At 40.6% G+C, this 26693-nt stretch overlaps 2 protein-coding genes and 1 long non-coding RNA gene across 3 annotated transcripts in view; 1 reads left to right on the top strand and 2 right to left on the bottom strand.

The window, feature by feature from the left end:
• The window catches only part of lrfn1 (leucine rich repeat and fibronectin type III domain containing 1), a 639132-nt gene extending 631920 nt beyond the window's left edge, over positions 1 to 7212 (top strand). Inside the window, exon 5 of the mRNA XM_034169144.1 lies at positions 6128 to 7212. Within this exon, the coding sequence (XP_034025035.1) occupies positions 6128 to 7025 (898 nt within the window). The 3' untranslated portion in view covers positions 7026 to 7212. The remainder of the gene's footprint in view (positions 1 to 6127) is intronic.
• A 7542-nt stretch (positions 7213 to 14754) lies between these two features.
• Positions 14755 to 26693, bottom strand: part of nkapd1 (NKAP domain containing 1) — a 14650-nt gene continuing 2711 nt past the window's right edge. The window contains exons 3-6 of the mRNA XM_034169143.1: positions 25398 to 25486; positions 24573 to 24713; positions 24363 to 24416; positions 14755 to 15430 (exon numbers count right to left, since the gene is read on the bottom strand). Coding sequence (XP_034025034.1) covers positions 15010 to 15430; positions 24363 to 24416; positions 24573 to 24713; positions 25398 to 25486 — 705 coding nt within the window. The 3' untranslated portion in view covers positions 14755 to 15009. The remainder of the gene's footprint in view (positions 15431 to 24362; positions 24417 to 24572; positions 24714 to 25397; positions 25487 to 26693) is intronic.
• Positions 24846 to 25390, bottom strand: LOC117509444. Its single transcript, XR_004560410.1, has 2 exons — positions 25012 to 25390; positions 24846 to 24980 (listed from the first exon to the last, which is right to left on the bottom strand). It is a non-coding gene; the product is annotated as an uncharacterized LOC117509444 (long non-coding RNA).

Raw genomic sequence — 26693 nt, 5'->3', positions numbered from 1 at the left:
CTGCACACATATGAAGATCGGGCATCTGCAGCACCTTTTATGGCTGTCTGACAGCAATCTGTGCTTCGGATGCCATCGTGCAGGTGTGGACGATGCAGTCCAGATGCGTTTGGACCACAGCTGGCTATGCCCCTTTTCATCCCAACTGCATCGGACAATAGCAATATTTGTCGTGTGGGAATGGCTCCTCCACATTCTTGCTATGTGTGACGGGGGCCTTAGTCAGACATACAACAAAATTACCCTGAAGATTGTTTTTGATATTGTCATCATTATCAAAGTGGTTAATCATAAAGATAATGATGGAGTTTGAATGTAATTTGCTAACAGATTGTAACTGGTCGCTAGAAAAAATAAACAAAATGCAAAAATTTCACAAAGAAACAGACTTTTTCATGTTTTGTTCAGTTATTCAAAAAGAAATTGCCTCTTTGTATGACTTTTGTATTAGATCTTCTATTTTAGCAAATTTATTTGCAAATATAGTGTCATTAAGCTTTGGAAATATATTAATTCTATTACAATAAAACAGAATACATGCCCCAAGGGGGATTTTAGTTTTATCATTTGAGTTGTACCATCAAAAATCCACTTGTGAAGCCTGTTTTTTCATCATTAAAAATAATGACACGAAGCAACATTATGAAGGCCACATCACACCAACAGACAGTCATCCCATTTGAATCATTAGTAAGTGTCCACATTAATTGGAAAAGGCACACAGTGTGATTAGATGTGATAATCTAATAACAGGCTCAACTGCATCAAACACACTATTACAAGAACAACAACAACAATATAAGACATTTGGTTGCAGAACGTTGCATTAATCTGAAAATGCTGTGTTGTAATACACAGTATAGAAGTAGTCATGAGAGTATTGACTCTTCAGACAGAAAATGTAAAAAATATATATGAATTACCAGGTTTCCAGATGTGGAGTTTCACCCTCTTTATAAGCCATATTAAAGAAAATGCTAATTATTGTTTTTTTAAAAAGTGATTGGGAAGTTATTGTTTTGATATCAAATAAAAAGCATAAACCACTATATTAACTATATGAACTTCTATTTTAACATAATTAGTCATTGATACTTAACATTAACCACTGTTAGTGTGACTTTAGATGCTATTGCTAAGTGCTAACACATAAATGCATATGCTAATGCTAACCATAGGGCCCTTAAGTAGGCAAACTTGTACCTCCACACCTGGAAATCTGTCACTTTCATCTTTCATCTGTTTTTTTATTATTGTTTTCTAAAATCAAATTTAAAATATTAAAGCTAGAGGGCCACCCAAATTTCACTAAACTGGCTTTCAGTTTTACAGCTTGGTGGTTTTCTCATCACAAAATTAATTACATTTCCATCAGTGTTGTGCAACAGCATAAAGAACATTCCAGATAAACTGAAGTGACTAGAAAAGCACAAGCCAGGGGATGACTCGAAGAATGCTCGAAGAACGCTCGAAGAATGCTCGAAGAACGCTCGAAGAACGCTCGAAGAACGCGTGGGACTATATTCTTCATCCCACTCCCACCTGCTCCCACTGAAATTCTGACCATTCCCACTCACACCCGCAATGTGCGTGTTATAGTCCCGCCCACTCCCGCAAAACATTGACTGCACATTAATAGATATGCATTGATTTTGTGTGTTCTCCTGTTCTTCGGGAGAAAACACATGATTTACGCTATTAATAAAGAAATTTGTGGGATTGTTCGTTTCATTGAATCCCTGGCCTATATGTCTTTTGACACACTGATCAGGAATAGCGTTACTGTTTGGTTGTTTTCAACCAAACAGTAATGCAATCCCAATGCAACCCTCTAATTCAGCAGACATCAGTTAATCAGAAAGTGAAAGAATAAAAAAGATAAGATTTTACCACAATGTTGAGTCCCTATAGGTGCAATAACTAAGAACATGGAACGTTTTTAAAAGTTTGTACTTTTATACAATTTTTTTCAAAGTTAGCTCACAGGTCTGTGACTTTTGAAACAGGAAAAACTGCAGGCTCATCATGTGACACACGTCAGGAGTTATTTATTCATCAGGTGCATTAATAACACCGTTTTCTCGCCTCTAATGACTCCGTCTACTGTATAATTTTGTCATCATGTCTCGGCCTGAGGCTGAGTGTTGTTTCGTTTTTCTGCGCGGCATTATTAGCTACACGTGAAAAACCACCAATGTCCTCCTTTAGGGAACAGGAACAAGCTTCTAATTATATTACCGCCAAAGCAGACCTGGAGACGATACCTTTCTCCTTCAGATTTAGCGCCTTGCCAGGCAAATGTGACCTCAGGTGTTCGCACATCAGAAGTGTCGTCACGTCTGCCGGTTGTGATGGCGGCTCGGAGCCCGAGCACCTGTAGGTGTCGTGGAATCTACTTCACAGAATCGGCCTCCTCTGACTTGTTTATCAGCGCGCCTTTGTAAATCTAATTAAACCATTTCCTACTGCTAATTTATAAGATATTCTCTCATAAGTGGGATTTAATGATGCGTTATGTGTTTTTCAGTTTGTCCGACCACGAGAGTGACATTTATCAGGGTTTAAATTACATTGGCTCTCCAGAGGAGTCGAGACCACCAGGGCTGGGGCGGGGGGGCTGGGGGTGTGACCTTTATAATGACATTGACAGGCAAGTGTGGGGAACATCAGACCAGTTTACCCACAAGGCAACACTGCCACCTCGTCATCAATCTGTCGACTGCAGCTGCTGGAATGAGAACAGCTGTGAAAGATTACACCTGATTTCAGGGTCCAGTTCAGGAAAACTTCACAAGTCCATCTGAGTCCACCAGATGCCACACATGGGATCAACAAACTGATCCGAAGGGGTTTACCTTCGTCTGCTGGTTGGCTCATTAGTGGGACTCAAAAACTGAATGAAAGCCTTTTAGTGAATTCGGTGACCTGGACTGTGCAGTGTCGGCCCCAGAGGTTTTTCTTTATTTAGATTTATTGTTGTTATTTTCTTTGTGGGTTGTATTATTATTTTGTAAATGTGCAAACATGCATTTTTAAATTTCTAATGCCTTTTCAATGAAACAGGCATGGTTTGTTGCTGCTGGGGTTTTTTTAAGTATGCTTCAGCTGCACGGTGGCTTATGGTTAGCACTGTTGCCTCACAACAAGAAGGCCATGGGTTCAATTCCCACCTGTGGTCTTTCTGTGTGGAGTTTGCATGTTCTACCCATGTTTGCTCAGTTTCCTCCCACATTTAAAAACATGCAGGTTAGGTGAATTGGAAACTTTATAATTGTCCAGGTCTCCCTTGCAAAAGAGGTCTTGATCTCAATGGGACTAACCTGATTAAATAAAATACATTGCCTGTTACGATAAACTAAGCAACCAGGACAGTTAAAATGTTTATTTATATATTGTTAAAATATTGTGTATATAATATTTATACATTAACTAATGAATAGATCTCTAGTTATTATATAGTTTTGTGTGCATTTGGGGAGGTTTTGGAGTGCAAACCATCAGCTGTGTCTTGCCACACTGATGATCATCATGCTTAAGAACCATTAGCGGAACATGGACAAGTTTGAAAAATTAGTTTATTGAGTTTTTTTAAAGATAAATAACTTGGCACTTTCAATCGTTCCACTGTAAAGATGAATTTTTACTGACTTATTTTGTTTTCTTAAATAAGAAGTTCTACTGTTGTATTAATTCCAATTTTAAAATCAATTCCTTGACATGTACATGTGTGTCGGGGTGGGGGACTCATAAATATTCGTATCTGCAAAAGGGGAGGAGCCCTGCAGAGAGAGTTTGGGAACCATTGTTATATGTGCATAGTGCTCACTTGATGTCGGTGCCGTAGGGGGCATCATTCAGTGTATTATAAGTACCTGAAATGCACTGTGGGGCCACACTATGGTGCATATGTGCAAAATAGTTTGAAGAGTTCTGATTTATGGCTTTTCTGTCCTGATATACATGGATTTACATTTTCAATGCAAAAATTTTTCATGACTATGACTGTGCTAAGATCAATAAAGCTTTAGCAGACTGTCAGCAAGGCAAACGGCAACCACGCCAGTAACTTTTGCTCATTGCCTTTTTGCTCTAATATGCAGAGAAGTGATAAACTCATAGACGACCTAACTGAGACATTATGCACATCACTTAGGGGAGGTGATGGTCTAGTGGTTAAGGTGTTGGGCTTGAGACCAGAAGATCCTGAGTTCAAATCCCCGCCTGACTGGAAAATCACTAAGGGCCCTTGGGCAAGGTCTTTAATCCCCTATTGCTCCCGGTATTGCGCCTTGTATGGCAGCACCAGCACCCTGACATCGGGGTGAATGTGAGGCATTATTGTAAAGCGCTTTTAGCGCATGGAAAAGCGCTATATAAATGCAGTCCATTTCGCATTTACTTAGGAGAGGATAACTCAACTGTGCCAAATTTGTGCCAAAATCTTTATCCAGCCTGAAAATAAGAACAGCCAGAAAATGACCACGCCCTTTCTCGTCTCGAGTGTTACTTCAAATACAGCTGTATTTTCTAAACTGTAGCAGCTATAGATTTTCCAAGATGTAGAACAGGTTCAGAATGACCAATACATGTTTGGAAGGGTCATGGAAGAGGGTAAAATTTCAATTTTTATATTTTAAGAGAAAATGGCTAAAATAAGTGGGTCAGCTTATTACCGTACATCGAAAAAAAATGAAAATTTGCCAGATATAGTGAAATTATCAATGGAATATTGATTTAAAGTGAAAAATACAAAACATAAGGTGTTTCTTTAGCAGACAGAAGTATCTAGAGATCTTAAATGTTTTAAAGATTATCAGGGAAACTCCCCAACAGCCAATAGCCCAGAAAGTTCAAGTTGTGGCGATTCCGGACTGTATGTAGGTCATTTGACCTAATGTTTTCAAGTGGTTTTCTCTTAAAATATCAAAATTTGAAATTTTACATTCTTCTATAACCCTTCTAAACATGTACTGGTCATTCTGAACATTTTGAATACCTTGAAAAATCTATAGCTGCTGCATTTTAGAAAATACAGCTGTATTTGAGGTAACACTCAGGATGAAAAAGGGCGTGGTCATTTTTGGGCTGTTGGCCCCATATAGAGATTTTGGCACATATCCCAAGTTGTTCATTGGGGTCATATTAGTCTAGAACAGTTGAGTTATCCTCTCCTAAATGATGTGCATACATGTCTAAGATAGATCAGGGACTAAACCCAGAGTGACGAGATTGGTGCCAGAGTGGAACCCCACCAATGATTTTGCACCCATGTGCCGTAGCCAACAGCAAAACACAGACTAGAGCCAGAATGGTGGGGGAAAAACAAGACTCAAAACATGAAATTTTGAAGTGCAAATGTCAGTTTGTTCATAGAGTTATGGTACTAAAATTTAAGGGTGCAGCCCCACCCTAGAGCCACGTATGGAGATGCTGCATGGAACTTGGTGAAAAGGTCAAACCTCTCCTGGAATAGAGTAGATCAAATTTGTCAAATTGAGTCAAAGATAATCAGACATTACCTTGGCATTCTATTTTTATTTATTCATTTATTTATGACATGCCAGAATACTAATGAACATATTTTTAGGAAAGCTGGTGAAAGTGTTGGTCCTGTTTTTGGACAGTTATTAAATCTTGAGGGAACTCGGCATAAAGAGGCGGAGCCAGGAGATTTAAAACCTGAACTGAATAAAAGGAAGAAGAGGAATTGATTAATGACTGGACATTACAGCTTTACATTTACATAATAGGATAGATATGTCATAATTAATGTGGCTGTTGAAAGTATTAATAGCAGAGAGAAACTCTGCACTTTCACATGAGCTCTTTCTGCTGCCCGTGTCAGAAGTGGGGAAAAAAAGGCACCATTATCACCGTAGGAGTAAAATGCTGCAGCTGAAGCACTGGCTGGTTTAATTATCAGTTTTTGCTCACCCCACGTACCAAACTTGAACTTTTGCTGCCGTTTTTGAGCCCTGTTGTTAATGTGCAGTGTTTTTGTTGTGCAGATTCAACACCTCTGTGTGATTTTTCTCTTTTTTTAACACACCTCATGCAAATCAGCACATGTGGGCGTCAGTAATTTACATGATTAATCCTCCACATGTGCTTTTCCTTTCCTCTGCAGAATGATCCCCCCTTCCAACAAGAACTTCTTAATCAACGACCTGGCTGCGGGCCGAGAGTATGACCTCTGTGTGCTGGCGGTCTACGACGACGGCATCACGTCCTTAACGGCCACGCGCGTGGTCGGCTGCGTGCAGTTCCACACGGCGAACGAGATCAGCCAGTGCCGCTTCATGCACAGCCAGTTCCTGGGAGGCACTATGATCATCATCATCGGCGGTATAATTGTTGCGTCGGTCCTGGTTTTCATCATCATCCTGATGATCCGCTACAAGGCCTACAGCGGCCCAGAAGACAACAAAACCAAGGTCAGCTCCAGCATCCACTCCCAGATCAACGGCAGCCAGCAGCGGCTCCAGTGCTCCTCCTCCAAACAGCCGTCCGATGAAGGCCAGCAAACGCCTAAAGAATGCATGGCGCTGGTGCTGAGGGTGGACAGCGAGAAAAAGGAGAATCCAGCTGCCGCTGCTGCTGCCGCCATCTTGGAAGTGGAGCTACCACCAGTGAGTGGAGAGCAGATGAAGAGGAGAAGCAGCCTGGATGGACAGCGCTCGGGCCCCTCCTCCGAGGACACGCAGATGGACAGCAGCCTGACGGGCTCCACCATGTCCCTGTGTCTCATAGGCCCAAACGCTGGTACCAAGGAGGCACCGCGGCTCAAGGACAAGAAGAGCGCCCTCGCCAGCGTGGGGCTGCTACCTAATGAGCTGGCACGAACTAGGCACAGATTCTCCTTTGACGGGGGGGATTACGCCATTTTTCAGAGTCACAGTTACCCGCGCAGAGCGAGGACAAGGTGGCACAAGTCCACCAACCAACTGAACACGGAGCCGTCACCGCTCGCCAACAGGAGAGTTACATTCAGCAGCACGGAGTGGATGCTGGAGAGCACGGTGTGAGAGATGCTCCGCCATCATGTGTATAAAAAAACACACACACACACAAAAACCCCAACAACAACAAGGCACAATCGCACACATTACGACACGCGGCTTTCCTGCAACTTTCGGGAGACAAAGGCGGCATCTCTTCATGTTACCTTCCCATTGTGTTTCTTCCTTTCTTTATGCAGCAGTGCCTTATTCTAAAAATATATATAAATAAATAAAAAATGTACGAATGGAGGACGCTGCTCGCTGTTGTCATAAACTGTCCTCTCTCACTCTCTCACTGACATGGGGAGTGTTACCTTGGATTTTTCATTTCTTCTTCTCTGTGACATGCCAAGGTGTATTGCGTTTGGATGTGTATCTTTAAATGTAAAAAAAAAAAACCCCATCATGACTGTAAAGTGAACAACCAGGTATCCTGTATGTCAATCATGTTTTGGGTTCTTTCAGAAACTTTTGCACAGAAGACACGAGATACAAGGACAAGTATCAGCACCAGTCTGTACAATAATTATTACTAATTAAACAAAAAAAGAGAAGAATTTCACACGTGCTGATTTTTAGCGTTGTGAGGATGGACGTGCACTGCTTGGATTCCTGTAGGACATTTAATGAGTGTTGTTCCAGATGTGACTGTATATTAATCAGTACTGTATCTGGCTGGTCTAGATAATAAGACAACAACGACAACAACAAAAAAGACATATATAAGTATATTAAAACATTGGTGTATGTGTACTAACTATGTAAGTAAATAAGTCATATGTCACATGACTTTTTACAAAGCATTTGGGTGTTGGCTACAAGTTTTTACATTAAAAACCTGTCATCACACCTCTCCCAATTTAGTATGTCACCCATGAATCCCTCACAGAGGGTATTAAAACATTTTTCTGTGGGTTACCTGTTTCACGCCTTATCAGTGGCATTTTCTTCTTGTGGTTCAGATGGAACATGCTGGTGTTGCTCACCGTCTGCTGCAAGGACGCAGCAGTTCACATGATCAATATTTTAGTCCTTCAATTATTTATAAGGTTTCTGTGGAGCTTTGAGATGACAACAAGGGATGGCACAACAGGTTCAGATGCTGGTTTGACAAGTGGCATCACGACTGGTTCAGACTCTCGTTTAACAAGGGGCGGTTTGACAGGGGGCATCATGACTGGTTTGGACGCTAGTTTGATGACAAGCGTCACAACAGGTTTGGACGATCCCATCCACAGTATTTCATGCAGATTTGCAGTCACTGAAGATGAGAAATCCATTTATTAATGATTACTTATTACAACTTCAATTCCAATGAAGTTGGGACGTTGTGTAAAATGTATACAAAAAACAGAATACAATGATTTGCAAATCCTCTTCAACCTATATTCAATTGAATACACCACAAAGACAAGATATTTAATGTTCAAAGTGATAGGCTTTTTTGTTTTTGTGCAAAAATTTGCTCATTTTGAAATGGATGCCTGCAACACATTTCACAAAAGTTGGGACGGGGCAACAAAAGACTGGGAAAGTTGATGAAAGCTCAAAGAACACCTAACTGGAAACAGGTGAGTGTCATGACTGGGTATAAAAGGAGCATCCCCAAAAGGCTCAGCCGTTCACAATCAAAGATGGGGTGAAGATCACCACTTTGTAAACAACTGCATGAAAAAATAGTCCAACAGTTTAAGAACAATGTTTCTCAACTTTCAATTGCAAGAAACGTAGGGATTCCATCATCTACAGTCCATAATATAATCAGAAGATTCAGAGACTCTGGAGAACCTTCTACATGTAAGCAGCAAGGCTGAAAACCAACATTCAATGACCATGACCTTTGATACCTCAAGCGGCACTGCATTAAAAACCAACATCATTGTGTAAAGGATCTTACCACGTGGGCTCAGGAACACTTCAAAAACCATTGTCAGTTAGCACAGTTAATCGCTACATCTACAAGTGCAAGTTAAAACTCTACCATGCAAAGTGAAAGCCATACATCAACAACATCCAGAAACGCCGCCACCCTCTCTGGGCCTGAGCTCATTTGAAATGGACAGACACAAAGTGGAAAAGTGTGTTGTGGTCTGATGAGTCCACATTTCAAATTGTTTTTGGAAATCATGGATATCGTGTCCTCCGGACAAAAGAGGAAAAAGACCATCCAGATTGTTACCAGCGCAAAGTTCAAAAGCCAGCATCTGTGCTGGTATGGGGGTGTGTTAGTGCCCATGGCATGGGCAACTACACATCTGGCACCATCAGTACTGAAAGGTACATCCAGGTTTTGGAGCAACACATACTGCCATCCAAGCAACGTCTTTTTCAGGGATGTCACATCGCCCCAACTTCATTGGAATTGGGGTTGTATATTATTAACTCCAGTTCAGAGGCTAATTGTGTGTGTGGTTTTTTTTTTTTGGGTTTTTTTTACCATTTGTTTGTCTTTCAGTGGAATTACAAAAACATTTAGCATCATTTTCATAGTTTGGTGTAAGTGTAGAGCATTGACCAAACAACAACTATATTTTGGAAAAGATCCACATGAAGAGGTGAAGCCAGGATTTTTTTTTTTTTTTTAAACATTGCAAGCTTTGACTTTTATCTCTGTTTGTTTGTTTGTTGGGGGGGGGGGGGGGGGGGGGTCCTGTTATTTCTCAGGAAATATTTCATGAATCTTTCTGTGGAAAAAAAAAAATCAGGCATGTTTATAGCGATATCTCTGAATGTGTGGGATTTGCTGTGGATGTGGACAAGAGCTCTGATCCAGTAGAACAAAATATGTCATCAGGTGGGGTCGGGGGCATTGAACATTGACCACTGTATAATTACAGCTGTAATCCAATTACATTTTTCCGCAAATCTGATTGGTTACTCATGAGATTTCAGACTGTATAATATCGGGGTAATGGTGGCAAAATATTTGACTGTTTCACATTTGGATGTATTACTCCGTGCCCTGACTGCTGCTGGAGTGACGCTGCTTCATGGTAAGCCTCGCTGACAGAATTACCTACAGAAAAATAAACCGTGCCAATGATGGAATTGAATTAGAATGGGAATAACCCCTTGCATCTGATGATTTGCGGACGTTCATGCTGTTATACGGTGGCAAATAAACGTTTAAAACAACTTTTTTGAATTTGCGACCGTATAACCAGCATGAACGTCTGCAAATCATCAGACACAACAGGGTTATTCCCTAAATGGAGTTCCTTTCTAGTTATTATTATTATTACTGCTTCACTGAAAAAATGCAATGTGAAGCAAATCACAGTGGCACCATAATGTCTTGGGTACCAGCAGGGAGCGCCAAAAGAAAAAATGTTTTTTGAACCAACACGTTGTGACCTCTGTGTTTCTGCTGTAAATTTGTGCTGCGCTTGTCTTTCAGCTCATCAGTCTACAGTCAGAAAAGGTGCTGCTGACCAGTCCTCATGGATGAAGCTTCCCACTCATTATTCATTAAAGCACACAGAATGTGCTTCAGTGGCAGGATGACATGTGAAACAGGTCGGCACAGATGAACAGTGGGTTTCATGTAAACTTCATCTCATGAGCGTTCCGACGGGAGACACTTGGAGAGGCTGAGTGTTCCAATTAAGATCCCGTTTTGTGATTATTGCATCATAAAATATGCCGTTTAAACAACCAACTTATGTGGTAGTTAATTTACTGACCTTCACTGACTCAGCACGTTAAATATGCAATCCAGAAACAGTGCAATCCTTGTTCAGATGTTTCAAAATTTCACCACCAGAGGGCTCCAACCAAATCTAACAGTTGAAGTCATTAGCTGCAATAACACAGTTGGTGATGTCATGAGGCCACACTTGGTGCACACAGCTCATTTTTGTTTGGTGTTAGAAAGGATACCAAATATTCTGGGGAAATATTTCAACTTAGCCATCACTGACTTGCAGCAGATGTTTTTGTGCCATCCCCAGCCATACATTCTATCTATTCTTTAATTACAGTTTGACTTGATCATTCTCTTTTACTTTGTTCCATGTTAGCCCACGCTGTGAGCATCGTGTTTCTCCCAGGAGTAGGGTTGCCAACTCTCTGAAAAATAAATAAGGGACACCTCACCGCCAGGGCCGACCGGCCGACTGACCATTGCCTTCACCCTTCCCAGCATCTGTGTGAAACGATTTTTAACTGTTTGACTGTTGACTTGACCCAGAATTTAGGTAGATGCATACATGCATTTGTTCTGATATGAACACGTGGAAAACAAATTATTATTTAGCAATTTATTTTTAGTGCAAAATAAATTTTCACTCACAATTTCAATATGAGCATTCTGTCTTCTTTAAAAATAAATCTCTGTAGTGCTATTGCTTAACTTAAATTGTATAAATTAACAAAAAAAAAAACAATAGAAAATTTGCATCATCCAAAACAATGTAACAGTGCAAAACAATGTAACAGTGCACATTTATACATTTAGTGTAATAAGTGCAAAAAATAAAGTCTGAAAAGTAAACAATACTGTTATAGCGCACCTTTTCCACCCAGCCATTTTCCTTTTCTCATTCTCCCCTGTATTTTTGCATTCTTTTTTGTTTGTTTTTTTTTTTTAGGAGTAGTAACGACGTTACAGACATTGATGTCCGTAGGCATATCTGCAGTGCCAGTGTCGGTGTCTGTATCGATATCAGCTATGCTGCTATGTTATTGTCGTCCAGCGACCGTCGTCGGCTCATGACGTAGGTATCTTCTTGCGAGCAGATGTCCCTCGACCAGTGAGATAGGAGTGATTCTGTATTGTCAACTCGTGTCTGTCAGCTCATTGGTGAAAAGCAGGAGAGAGGCTGGGATCAAATTTACCGTACGTTTCCATATAAAGCGCCAGTCAATTCCATTGACATTTTACAGACTTTTTGATTCTCACAGAAATACGGGACAAACTGCATCCCGTTTCAGGTCAATACGGAACGCACACTTTTATTTCCAAATAAGGGACGATTCCGTTTTTCAAGGGACGGTTGGCAACCCTACCCAGGAGAAACTAGATTGTTAGCTAGGTGGAACTCCTGTTTCTCACTACAGATGCTAACTTGTTAGCTGGATGAAACACAGTAACAAGCACACCGTTGACATGAGTCCAACCGTTTTGTGTGTACGAGGTCTGTTAGAAACGTTTCCGACCTTTTTATTTTTTTCAAAAACTATATGGATTTGAATCATGTGTGATTGCATCAGCCAAGCTTGAACCTTCGTGCACATGCATGAGTTTTTTCACGCCTGTCGATTGCGTCATTCGCCTGTGGGCAGGCTTTGCGTGAGCACTGGTCCAGCCCCCTCGTCGGATTTTCATTGTCAGGGAAATGGCTGAGCGACTGCCGCTTTGCTCCATGAAAATTTTTTCAGAAACTGTGTGAGACAGCCAGGTGGAAACCATTCGGAAAATTCAGATGGCTTTCAGTGAAGATTCTATCGGTGTCACACAGATTAAGGAGGATTACAACCGGATTAAAGACAGCCCACAGAGGCGGAGGGTGCGCCGCGCTTCGAGCGGCCATCTGTCAATGGCCGCTCAAAGCGCGGCGCACTTTTGCGGCACATTCCAGTTACAGGAGACTTTGTAATGAAAGACGTGCGGAGGAATTCGCGCGTCGGGACAGAGCCGCTCATGGCGCACAACAAAAAACACCTCTGTGTTGGAAGTCTCACAGGACATGTTGTGGCATGCCCAGCTGTTACACAATTTTTCGGATACTCACTCGACTGAAAAGCCACCGAAAGCCGTCTGAATCTTCTGGTTTCCAACACGGACGTGCTTTTTGCTGTGCGCCATTGCGGCTCCGTCCCAACGCGCGAATTCCTCCGCACGTCTTTCATTACAAAATCTCCTTAACAGTGGAATGTGCCGCAAAAGTGCTGATGTCCACATTTTCTGCGATTTCTCTGGTAGTCACACAATGTCCCGGATCAACACAGCCTTCACTTTGGAAATGATCTGGTCGTTTCAGCCTGTCGATGGCCGCTCGAAGCGCAGTGCGCCCTCAGCCACTGTGGGCCATCTTTAATCTGGTTGTAATCCTCCTTAATCTGTGTGACGCCGACAGAATCTTCCCCGAAAGCCATCTGAATTTTCTGAATGGTTTCCACCTCGCTGTCTGTTTCTGAAAAAATTTTCATGGAGCAAAGCGGCAGTCGCTCAGCCATTTCCCTCACAATGAAAATCCGACAAGGGGGCTGGACCAGTGCTCACTCAAAGCCTGCCCACAGGCGAATGACGCAACCGACAGGCGTGAAAAAACTCACGCATGCGCACGAAGGTTCAAGCTTGGCTGATGCAAGCGCACATGATTCAAATCCATAGTTTTTGAAAAAAATAAAAAGGTCGGATACTTTTCTAACAGACCTCATATGTACAGTCCCCATCACGCATTCCTCTTCAAATGAATAAATGTACATCAACAAGACTACATCATGATTTTAGGAATATTAGACTATCTGCTTGGGAATGTTTTTAAACTTTTATGGTTCTAATGGCGCCTAACTTCCTTTAATGTTTCAAAATAAAAGCACATTATAATGACAGCACTGCAAAACCTCGACTTGTTAAACCCAGAACAGACTTTATTGCATGTGGAAAAGCATTGTAAAGCAGAATAAATTATTTTAAGTGAATAACTGCAAGCTGATGCCAGTTTGTCTTTAACTTTTTTGTTCGTCAGATTTGAGCTGCTGCAGTCCAACTCGATTCAGCAGGTCTTTTCATTGGACACCTGTTAATACTTTAACAAATCATCAGATTATTTGAAAATACCCAGAATGCATTGACTAAGGATGTTACAAACAAAACTGGAAACATAAAAATTTATATTCCAATTTTACTGTTAAAGTAAGCGGAAACATTTTACTGTCTCACTGACATATTAAACAAAGTATTTGTATTTCTGTCTGTTTCTGTCAGCTGAAACTACGTCAGAAAGTTTACACTTTGACACTTCATAGACAAAAGTTTTCATATGGGGAGAAAAAAAAAATCAGCTGCCTAATTTTGGAAATAATTTACAGCACATAAAACATATTCAATTTGATGAAGAAAAGCAGTTTGAGGTAAATCTGCATCAAATAAGGCCTGAATGTTCAGATTGTGACAGCAGCGAGCACTCCAATCCGCCATGACAAACCCGTCCTTATTACTCTACAGGCAACTTGGCAAATGAAAAACAAATCATTACAACACCTAAAATGTCATTTTAATTTTAAAAGGAGTGATGTTTTAATTTTTTTGAACCATTAATCTAGATCTGTAGGGCCGCCTCATTTTTGTGCCGAGCACGTGATCAGAGCAGTTGGCGAGAAATGCTTCAGTTAGTGCCAAGGTGATTAATCAATCAGCAGACTGTTTGAATTATTTATCAAGAGAAATGCCAAGCGAACTAATTCTCTTTTAAAAACAGAATGTCGCAGTGTTTGAGACTCTTCAGACAAAACAAGCAATTACAGTAAAGGAAACCATGATTGGCATCTTTTTTTAAACCAATTTGACAGTTTTATAGACGTGAAAACCAGATGTAGTAGAGCTCGGATATCAAAAACAATCGACTGCAGTGGTTAGAAATCAAATGTAAACCTCAGACTTCCTGCACAGGTATAAAAATGTATTTTTCATGGTAGAAAGTCAAACATCGTAACAGATTTATTACTGACCTGTCACATACAAAAATTCCTCCAAAAATATATAAAATCTGATGTACAAACAATCAGCTTGTGAGTAAAGTTGCCTTGTTTCGTTTTGTTCAAATTGTGCCTTAAACAGAAACTGAGGTAAAAGTCAATGATGCAGCCACCAGGCGGGAAGCAAATCTCCCATAATCCCTCCTGGTTTTCCTCTTCCATCACAGGCCGCACACGTGATCCCGGCGTCCGTAGAGACGGCAGAGTGCTCAGGTTTGTCGACGTCTAATGAGGTTCACTGTTCCATGGTGAGCAGACGAATGTGCGCTCGCTTTCCGGATCATTAGCCGAGCTGTGATCGTGAAACTCAGTCTCCGGAACTGTCGTCCGATTTCTCCTCTCCTGCCGTTTTCCAGTTTTTCCTCTTCTTCTTGTGCGATTCCAAACACGAGTCTCTGTTGGAGTCCGACTTTCTCTTTTTGGGAGTGCATGCTCGTCTGTCTTCCTCGTCATCGCTGCTGTCCTCCTGTCTCCCTCTGGGTTTTGGCGTTTTCTTACTTTTATGTCGACTTTTGCTCACTTTCCTTCTCCGCCTGTCACCGCCATCGTTGATGTCACCGCCACCGCCGCTGCTGCTCAAACACTCCACCTTCTTCTGTTTGTCATCATCTTTCTTCTTTTTCTTCTTCCGGGACTTTTTGGAGTGTTTTGATAGTCGCGTCTCTGTGCCGCTCTTGGATTTCTTCATCTTGTGGCGCCCACTCTCCTTTGTGCCACCAGCTTCTTCGCTGCAACAAAGAAATGCATATAAATTGAAAGTCAATGGAGCACTGAAATTTTTTTTAATGTGTGAAATGATGCCTTAACATCTTTCTGCCCACAGGATGACTCACAAACTTATGGACGGATTTATAAGCAACATGTACAGATTTTAGGTTAGGGACAATGATTTCACTCTGTTACTGATAATAATTCACAATGCCCACATGTTCTTTTAACAATGCAGAAAGGATGTTTGAAGCCTGAGAAGAGGTGCACACTGCCGAGGCTGCTTGATGCTTCTCTGCTCACAGAGTCAGGGTCATAAGTATTTGCGCAGTTTTGTAATGTCATTATTTTCGCACGACCAAAAATACTGTATTATATTTGCAGACAGATAGTCCTCTTCAGACAAGTTAGGGGATGGATACATAAACATTTCCAAGTCACTGAATACGTTTAAGACTTCTTTCACATCAAACATTAAGAAGTACAAACAGTATGGTAAACCTGTCTACAGTGACCAAGCCACCAAGACAAATCTGAAGGAATTATTGCTTTTGTGGCTTTGACTGGAGCAACTGCGCATAATGCAACTATATGTTGTATCATCAGTTACACAGCTTTGTGGTGGAGTGGCAAAGAGGAGGATTTTCTGAAAAAGATCTCATAATTCCAGCTTATTTGCCAGAAGGCACATAGATTTGAGCTTAGATTTGATCCTACTGTCTTCTATGAAAATTCTTTGCTGTGCCACTGCACCTTGCAGTTGAAAGTTTGCATGATGCACAATTCTACAATCACAGGCACAGAAAGCTTTAACTCCTTCAGAGTTGTCTGGATTGCTTCCCTCATTTGTCTCCTTCTTGCATGGACCCTAGTTTCTCCACAGATTTAATGCAAAATAGCATACTGAACTCCAAGACACATTCAATAACTTGGAAATGTTCACATATTCATCCTGAGCTGTACAAAGTAAAATGGCTGGAAAGTGATTTGTATCAATAGTAACCCTTATATTTAGTTAAACCAGTTGTTTTGCTCATCCAATTTACAACCCTAGCATGGTGCTGTACTGATTTGTGGGGACCAAGAGGATACGTCATCATGACGTATCCTCTTGGTCCCCACAAATCAGTAATACAAAGTGTAGGGGGATCACTCAAGTACACCCATATGGTAAATATGAATGACATTGGTCAACTGGTTCTTGAGATATCATGTGTATCAAGTGAAAACGGACAGACATGCTGATCGCTATATCTCCCCGTATTTCATACCGGGGGCATAACAGTGATATATATGGATAACGTGTGTACTCGGTGGCAGCCTTTTTTATTATTATTATTATGATTATTATTATTTTTATTATGGACGCATTGGCACAGCTGCACTCTTAAAGATCAGATTTTTCCTGGTCTATGGCGCAATGATTTTCTGCTGCCTAGTAATAGCAATCTACCAGCACTGCGCCTGACCGCACCTCATTTTAAGACCAACACGCCCATGGGGGCACATGTGAATTAAAGAACATGGGTGAGAAAATAATTGCATCAGTTGGAAACTAGCGATGATAAATGTGCTACACTGCAAGCTGCTTCACTTTGGGTGGAAGATGGAAGGTGGAAGATTGTTTTTGTTACTGGTGGAGGTTTTCTGGTCTTGTTTTCCAGCAGGTTTTCCAGCTCAGAAAAAAAGCACTGGCTTGAATATGCTCTTTAATCTCACTGTCAAAAAAGAAATGCTAAACCAGCTCTTCTTCCTTTACCGTTTACCTTCAAAAGCTGCAGCACTGGCTTCAAGTCAGACACACTCGTTTAGTCCTAACTTGACAGGTCACCGGTAAAGTCCCTCAGTGGACTGACTCAAACATGTCACCAAGTGGCTTCGATTTCTTTTTCGTCATTATCACCGTGGGCATAATGTCCACATCCATTCCAACGCCCTCTCAATCATTTGGAGTCTGGACCCCCAGCTTCTGCTGAGGTAGGCTGACCTCAGCCGTTGCCTTCCATCAACTGCCCCCCGGCTGAAGCATGATTCACTCTATTTCCTTGCATGAGGTTGTTCCTCACAGGACCCAGTGGATCTTTGCAGCTTTTTCTGGTTATATTAAAGTATGTAGTCTACAACAATAAGAAAGTTGTACTTTTGTTAAACCAATGACATGACAATATGTTTTATACATCAAACTATCCTTAAAGTGTCGATGTTCTTCTCAATTACTACAGTTATGGGCATCTGTTTGGATCCAGTTGCCTATTGCATCGACGCTGTCAGCACGGAGAGAAAAAAAAAAAAAACTAAGAAACCCTTCATCAGTTCTCGCTGGAGAGGTGAGAGAATCAAATATTTATGGGGCTACAATCGTTGATCAGCTGAGATCATTTGAGCTTAAGCACAAGCTGCTATTGTTGTTAGCTTCATTAGAGGAGCGGTGAACGAGGAGGAGAATGATCTTCACGTCTCTGTGGTATCAATGAAAACGGTGGTATCCCCACCTCTGTTTAGTGAAGGTTTCAACTCTTTAACAAAGATGGCTTCCTTGATATCACTTTCAAATCATCTTCCCAGTCTAAAATACAAACACCTGTCATCAAAGGTGTTCGTATTTCCTTTTTCCTTCAGGTGCTGGTCGACAGCTGAGTCCTGACCAGAGGAACTGGCCCTCCTGTGTTGAGCCACTCGTTTTTTGAGTGGCGGTTTCCATCTCCTCTCTGCACTAAACCTCATAAACCAGGCTGCGTCTATGAGTGCGTCGCGTCCAGTCTTTGGGGTGAAGCCGTTTTTGTCTGATGTTGCTGGGTCTGAAATACACAGGAATCTTCAAAATTTTTCTTAATTTCTCAGAAATTCCAGCCATGTATGGAATTACAATGTTATTCCTTTTGCTACTCTTTTCTTCATCACCCACAGTGTTGGCATTCCAGAAACAGAAGCTTTCTTTTCTGCACCAAGTCTTCTGCACCAAGTTCAGGCACGCAGCATTACCAAATTAAGCTCCACCTCCCAGATGTATACCATGTCAAATAAAGGTTGTCCTAATTGTGTCACCAAAAAATATATATATATATGAAAATTCAGTAAGGTATATCTTATATATTATATTGCAATTCTAAGGTGGAACTATGCCAGTATACAAAGATGTATCTAAATATCTAAAAAGAAAGAGTAAAATAGGAGAGTAGAGTAGAGCCACTTAGTTGCCTGGTCTTGAGAACCAGGGACGGTAAGTTAAAAAGCTTTTTTATCCCATGGGAATACAGTGAGGAAAATAAGTATATGAACACCCTGCGATTTTGCAGGTTCTCCCACTTAGAAATCATGGAGGGGTCTGAAATTTTCATCTTAGGTGCATGTCTACTGTGAGAGATATAATCTAAACAAAATAATAATCTGGAAATCACAATGTATGATTTTTTTTTACAAATTATTTGTATGTTACTGCTGCAAATAAGTATTTGAACACCTACCAACCAGCAAGAATTCTGGCTCACACAGACCTGTTAATTTTTCTTTAAGAAGCCCTCTTATTCTGCACTCTGTACCTGTATTAACTGCACCTGTTTCAACTTGTTACCTGTATAAAAGACACCTGTTCACACACTCAATCAATCACACTCCAACCTGTCCACCACAGCCAAAACCAGAGAGCTGTCTAAGGACACCAGGGACAAAACTGTAGATCTGTACAAGGCTGGTATGGACTACAGGACAACAGGCAAGTAGCTTGGTCGAAGACAACAACTGTTATGATTATTTATTAGAAAGTGGAAGAAACACAAGATGACTGTAAAGCTCCCTCGGTCTGGGATTCCATGCAAGATCTCACTTATTCTGAGAAAGCTCAGAACTACACAGGAGGACCTGATCAATGACCTGAAGAGAGCTGGGACCACAGTCACAAAGATTACATTAGTAACACATGATGCTGTCATGGTTTAAAATCCTGCAGGGCAGCAATGTCCCCCTGCTCAAGCCAGCACATGTCCAGGCCCATCTGGATGATCCAGAGGAGGCATGGGAGAAGGTCAAGTGGTCAGATGCAACCAGAATAGAGCTTTTTGGAATCAACTCCACTTACCATGTTTAGAGGATGAGAACAACCCCAAGAAAACCATCCCAACTGTGAAGCATGGGGGTGGAAAGATGATACTCGGGGGGTGCTCTTCTGCAAAGGGGACAGGACGACTGCACCGTATTGAAGCGAGGATGGATGGGGTCATGTATTGCGAGATTTTGGCAAACAACCTCCTTCCCTCAGTAAGAGCATTGAAGATGGGTCATGGCTGGGTCTTCCAGCATGACAATGGCCCCAAACACACAGCCAGGGCAACTAAGGAGCGGCTCCATAAGAAGCATTTCAAGGTCCTGGCGTGGCCTGGCCAGTCTCCAGACCTGAACTCAATAGAAAATCTTTGGAGGGAGCTGAAACTCCAAACCTGAAAGGTCTAGAGAAGATCTGTATGGAGGAGTGGACCAAAATCCCTGCTGCAGTGTGTGCAAACCTGGTGAAAAACTACAGGAAACGTTTGACCTCTGTAATTGCAAACAAAGGCTACTGTACCAAATATTAACATTGATTTTCACAGGTGTTCAAATACTTATTTGCAGCAGTAACATACAAATACATTATTTAAAAAAAAAAAAAATTATACATTGTGATTTCTGGATTTTTTTTTTTAGATTATGTCTCTCACAGTGGACATGCACCTAAGATGAAAATTTCAGACCCCTCCATGATTTCTAAGTGGGAGAACTTGCAAAATCGCAGGGTGTTCAAATACTTATTTTCCTCACTGTACAGTAGTGTTCAGAATAATAGTAGTGCTATGTGACTAAAAAGATTAATCCAGGTTCTGAGTATATTTCTTATTGTTACATGGGAAACAAGGTACAAGTAGATTCAGTAGATTCTCACAAATCCAACAAGACCAAGCATTCATGATATGCACACTATTAAGGTTATGAAATAGGGCTATTAGTAAAAAAAAAAAGTAGAAAAGGGGGTGTTCACAATAATAGTAGTGTGGCATTCAGTCAGTGAGTTCGTCAATTTTGTGAAACAAACAGGTGTGAATCAGGTGTCCCCTATTTAAGGATGAAGCCAGCACCTGTTGAACATGCTTTTCTCTTTGAAAGCCTGAGGAAAATGGGACGTTCAAGACATTGTTCAGAAGAACAGCGTAGTTTGAATAAAAAGTTGATTGGAGAGGGGAAAACCTATACGCAGGTGCAAAAAATTATAGGCTGTTCATCTACAATGATATCCAAAGCTTTAAAATAGACAAAAAAAAAAAAAAACAGACACGTGGAAGAAAACGGAAAACAACCATCAAAATGGATAGAAGAATAACCAGAATGGCAAAGGCTCACACATTGATCAGCTCCAGGATGATCAAAGACAGTCTGGAGTTACCTGTAAGTGCTGTGACAGTTAGAAGATGCCAGTGTGAAACTACTTTATTTGCAAGAATTCCCCGCAAAGTCCCTCTGTTAAATAAAAGACGTGCAGAAGAGGTTACAATTTACCAAAGAACACATCAACTGGCCTAAAGAGAAATGGAGGAATATTTTGTGGACTGATGAGAGTAAAATTGTTCTTTTTGGGTTCAAGGGCTGCAGACAGTTTGTGAGACGACCCCCAAACTCTGAATTCAAGCCACAGTTCACAGTGAAGACAGTGAAGCATGGTGGTGCAAGCATCATGATATGGGCATGTTTCTCCTACTATGGTGTTGGGCCTATATATCGCATACCAGGTATCATGGATCAGTTTGGATATGTCAAAATACTTGAAGAGGTCATGTTGCCTTATGCTGAAGAGGACATGCCCTTGAAATGGGTGTTTCAACAAGACAATGACCCCAAGCACACTAGTAAATGAGCAAAATCTTGGTTCCAAACCAACAAATTTAATGCCTCGCAGATGTGAAGAAATCATGAAAAACTGTGGTTATACAACTAAATACTAGTTTAGTGATTCACAGGATTGCTAAAAAAGCAGTTTGAACATAATAGTTTTGAATTTGTAGCGTCAACAGCAGATGCTACTATTATTGTGAACACCCCCTTTTCTACTTTTTTTTTTTTTTTACTAATAGCCCAATTTCATAGCCTTAAGAGTGTGCATATCATGAATGCTTGGTCTTGTTGGATTTGTGAGAATCTACTGAATCTACTGGTACCTTGTTTCCCATGTAACAATAAGAAACATACTCAAAACCTGGATTAATCTTTTAGTCACATAGCACTACTATTATTCTGATCACTTTAAGATTAGGCTTAAAACTTTCCTTTTTGCTAAAGCTTATAGTTAGGGCTGGATCAGGTGACCCTGAACCATCCCCTTATTTATGCTGCTATAGACTTAGACTGCTGGTTCCCATGATGCACTGAGTGTTTTTCTCTTTTTGCTCTGTATGCACCACTCTGCATTTAATCATTAGTGATTGATCTCTGCTGTCTTCCACAGCATGTCTTTTTCCTGATTCTCTCCCTCAGCCCCAACCAGTACCAGCAGAAGACTGCCCCTCCCTGAGCCTGGTTCTGCTGGAGGTTTCTTCCTGTTAAAAGGGAGTTTTTCCTTCCCACTGTCGCCAAGTGCTTGCTCATAGCGGGTCGTTTTGACCGTTGGGGTTTTTCTGTAATTACTGTATGGCTTTTGCCTTGCAATATAAAGAACCTTGGGGCAACTGGTGTTGTGATTTAGCGCTATATAAATAAAATTTATTTGATTTGAACACTACTGTGTGTGTGTGTGTGTGTTTTTTTTTTTTTTAATTATTATTATTATTATTATTATTATTATTGGCCAAGGATAGAGAAGAGTGGGATGAGCCGCTTGGTCTACTGCCACCCAGATAAGGATCAGAAAATGAATGAATAAATACATTTTTAGCCAATCACCAAAGATTAATCATGGTAGTAATCAGTATTGAGATGTGGATTCTGGATATATATTTTGTGTTACATGTCAAACTTTGAAAATTTTAAAATTCTCAAAAAGCCAACACTGATCCACATTAAACCTATGTCAAAAAATGTGTGTTAATCTGGTAAAGGACAGAGTTAATGTTAATGGCCCAGTCACACGCCAATTCCTGAACGAAGGGAAAAAAGTAAAAAAGACACAATTTATTGAGAAAAGGTGGACGAAAGAGCTCGCGAAGCAAGAGCGCAGAAGGGACAAAAGAGGAACTAAATGAAACCGAAGCTAACGATCTCGATGCTTTAAACGAAATACACCTGGAGCCAAAGCTGAAGCAGTGTGTGTCTGCATCTCTGAGTTCCAGGACTCGGTGCTGGGACAGAGCTCATAGCACCTGAGTCCTGGAGAAACTGCAAACAAGCTGTGGAGATCTGTGTGCACGTAGGTGGACCACCTGCTCTGGTTCCTTGTCCAGAGCAAAAGAGGGATCATCTCCTTCATCATCAAAACCCTCACTATCTGACGACACACTGCACGCTGCGTCTTGCTCCGATTAAAAAAAAAAAAAAAAAAAAAAAAAGTCTGGTGTGCAGTGGTCAATACTTTATCACTGTATTACATTACTAAGCCATATACATTGATTTATAACAGAAAACTGTCAAAAGAGGAAATAAATATAATGTATCAGAGCAGTAAACTGATCAGTCCGTGTGAACGCTGCGCATTGACTCACATGTGCGGTTATTTTCCACCAGCTGCAGCTGATCCACAATGTGAATTCTGCCTTCCAGAACAATTCTTTATATAATCATTTGAATTATCTACCTGTTTCTACATGTACATAAGGGCTGGACTGTCATTCTGACAATCATATTGTTATATTTAATAAAAAAATAATAAGAGCACACCGCAGCTGCTGCTGACGCTGTATTTGAGTACCATCAGAAATTACACAACTTTGTTGTTGTTTCAAATTCAGCAGTTGCTTGTGGCAAAATAATTAATTATAGCCACACAAAAGTTTAATTCTGGCCTATATAAGGTGTCTGAGCCCATTGAAGCTGGCCCCCCACCCAGATAAAAAAAAAATCCAAGCAAACAGGATAAGTTTGCCCTGTAATTTCCGATGGTACATGAACGCAGCAGCAGCGGGCACAAACCGGCTTCTGCACTGTGTGAAAACATTCATCTGGTCGAACGAAGTCAAACTAAACGCTAACATTACAAAAACTAAGCAAACTATTAAACAAAACGTCAAGAACGACAGCAAAAGGAAAGCAAAACGAAATACTGACGAGTTGATTTTTTCGATGCCCTTTGTTCAAATTTTTCAACAGTTTAAAAATCCTGACGAAGCACCAGCTGCAGGAACGAAGCTGGGTGAAGATTAAACAATGCCAACAAAAGTCAAACGAAAGTCCAGATTTCCATATGATGGGCCATAAGGGAACTATTCTACTGTAAGAAACAGAGCTACAAATATGTATTTTGTTGTTATCTCAATCCGAAATCAAGTGTGCAGAGTGCCATTTTGGTTAATTTCACTTAAATTCTTCATTCAGTACGTTTTCAGAGTATCGCATAGTGCAGGGGTGCTCAAGTTCGGTTCTCGAGAGCTACCTTCCTGACACTCTTAGTTGTCTCCCTGCTCCAACACACCTGAATCCAATGAAAGACTCGTTAGCAGGCTTTTAATGAGCCTTTCATTGGATTCAAGTGTGTTGGAGCAAGGAGACAACTAAGAGTATCAGGAAGGTAGCTCTCGAGGACCGAACATGAGCACCCCTGGCATAGTGCACATTATAAAGTACACACACATTTGTTTTTACAACACGATTTGTGTAATTATTCCTGACATTAAGACTGACACGTGCAGATTGACGTGATTAAAGTATTCTGGGAGTCATGATTCAGCTAATCGACTCTCACCCCACAAGATCTACATGTTACATGTAAAAGCCAAGAATATGTAACTTCTACAGGAGGATAAAAAAACCTATCAGTGAGTGAGTGTTTGTATTTCTGCTTACCCTTCACTTTCAAACACCTCAGGATAAAGCTCCTTGAAGCCACTGTGTCCCCATCTGTGAAGTAAACATATAAAATGAGTTCATCTTCTCCAGTTTGAGTCCTGGATCCCGTCAAATGTCACTGTGATTTAAAATAAATAAATAAAAGGAACAAGCAGCTTAACCTCGTCCATCACTGCTCCAAAGTGAGGATTTAACCGTGTACCGCACCTGTCAGGATCACTGGCCTCAAATTCATAAAGTTTGCGGGTCCAGTATCGAGCCACTCTGTCGCTGCCGTCTGAGACACACTCTCGGCTTTGATCCACAGCTCTAGAATAATCAGTCATGCGATCGCAATGCATACGCCCCCTAAAAAAAAACAAAAAACAAAAACAAAAAAATCAATCAACAAAAATAAAAATCAATAAAATAAATAAATAAATAAATGTCAGCATATGTATTTGTGTGTATTTTCACACTATGACCACCCAGATTTAGCTAGCTTGGATAATAAAGTTTTAATATGGAAAAGCTTCTAAAGGAGGGGTACTGTGCCAACTTGGCGATTTTTGTTAACAAGAGGCTATCAAGACAAATTCTGCAGAAAAATTGCCAAAAACTGTTTTGCTTTAACGACTGTGGCGTTGAAGTTGGGCACGCCCTGTACTCTCTTGACTTGGCACAACTGGAATTCCATCTGTTCTCAAACATGAAGAACTAATTGGCTGGAAAGCACTTTTTTCATATAGCCAGTGAAGAAGACGTCTTTGAGGACCAGAATGAAACCTCGAGCAGAGATGTGTGCATCATCACTGAGTCGAAAAATTACAAGCAACGAAACTCATTCCAGATTGGCATGGTACTTGGACTCAAAACACTTTATCCAAATTGGATTTGAGATTTTCACATCGGCAGTTAACCGAGCTGAAATTGAACCCAGATGAATGAAAATAAGTAGCATTTAGAGCGCTACTGTCATCCTAACGGTGGAGATTTTATCACAACAAAGTTCTGCTTTGGCTCCGGTGAGTCCAGGAGCAGCTCATGTCGTACCTCACACATTCAGTAGCTGACAAATGTTTGTGCTGGGACATCTGCATCTCCCAGTCCCTCATTTTCCACATCTCCATCTCCTCCTGGATCTGCAGCAAGTCAACACAAGTGAGTAAATTAAACACTGTTCACACACACTGACAGCTCATCAGCAATGTAGCTGTGTGTACACACACACACACCTCTGATTCAGGTGGAATTACCTAACACACATAGCTAATAGGCTGAGATATTGCTGACAAAAAATAAATACAAGAACTAATTTCATCTGTAGCGTTTACTGCTGACTATATTTATCTCACATTCAATTATTAAATATCTCAGAAAAATATTCACAATAATCAAATCATGAATCAGCAGTGAATATGAGCATTGCTCTATAGACAACTGATCAAGAAATGAGGATGGGAATTGATAAGATTTTGTCAATATCAATGCCATTATCGATTGTGCTCATTGGTCAAATTAATGATTCCTGATCAATTATCTGTGTGATAACCTGTGAAGGGGTGCAGTGTTTCAGTGTCAATGCAGCTGTTTCCCTGGTTGCTAGATGCACAGTTTGACATCATGACATCACAAGGCGTGAGGTTTTCCAATGTGGAGCTGACAGGAAAACATGTCACATTGATAAGAGGAACTGATTTAGGCTTGAGGCATATGATCCCAATAGATCAATACAATTGCAACCAGTTCTCAATTCCCATCCCCTAAAAACAGCTAAATGTCTAATATGTCTTAGTACAAACAAATTTAGGGACAGAGGGGCGGTGGCCAATTACCATCAAGTTATTGGAAAAAAAAATCTATAATTAGGCTATGTACTTTGGAGATATTAAACTATTGTTTAAAATAATAATTCAAAATATCTGTAAACACACTGTTTAGAACACAATTCTGGCTACTGCCAAAAAACTTCAGAATCCTTGAGCTTTTACACATTGGAATTTTGTAAGAGTCATTTTTAAAAATATAAAATAAAATATAAAATAAATTTAAAATAGTCAATTTATTTTAATATTTTTTAAAATATTAAAATAAATAAAACCCTTTATACTCAGTGAAAACTGATCTCATGACAACATGACATAAAAAAAAAAAAAAATCTAAAAGTCAAAACAATGGGATGCATGCACACCTTTAAGAGTAACAACAAAATCATAACTTTTATAGCCACTTTCCTTCGGTCAAGTCAGGGTGAAATCTGTCTGAGTAGGCAGTTCTTAAAAACTGAGAATCTAGGAGGACACTAGTGAGAAAAACGTCCGAGACACGCATGATAGCTGTCAGTTATAG

Source organism: Thalassophryne amazonica, chromosome 4 (genome assembly GCF_902500255.1).
Source record: "Thalassophryne amazonica chromosome 4, fThaAma1.1, whole genome shotgun sequence".
NCBI classification, from domain to species: domain Eukaryota; kingdom Metazoa; phylum Chordata; class Actinopteri; order Batrachoidiformes; family Batrachoididae; genus Thalassophryne; species Thalassophryne amazonica.
This window is presented reverse-complemented; position numbering and strand designations above follow the sequence as displayed.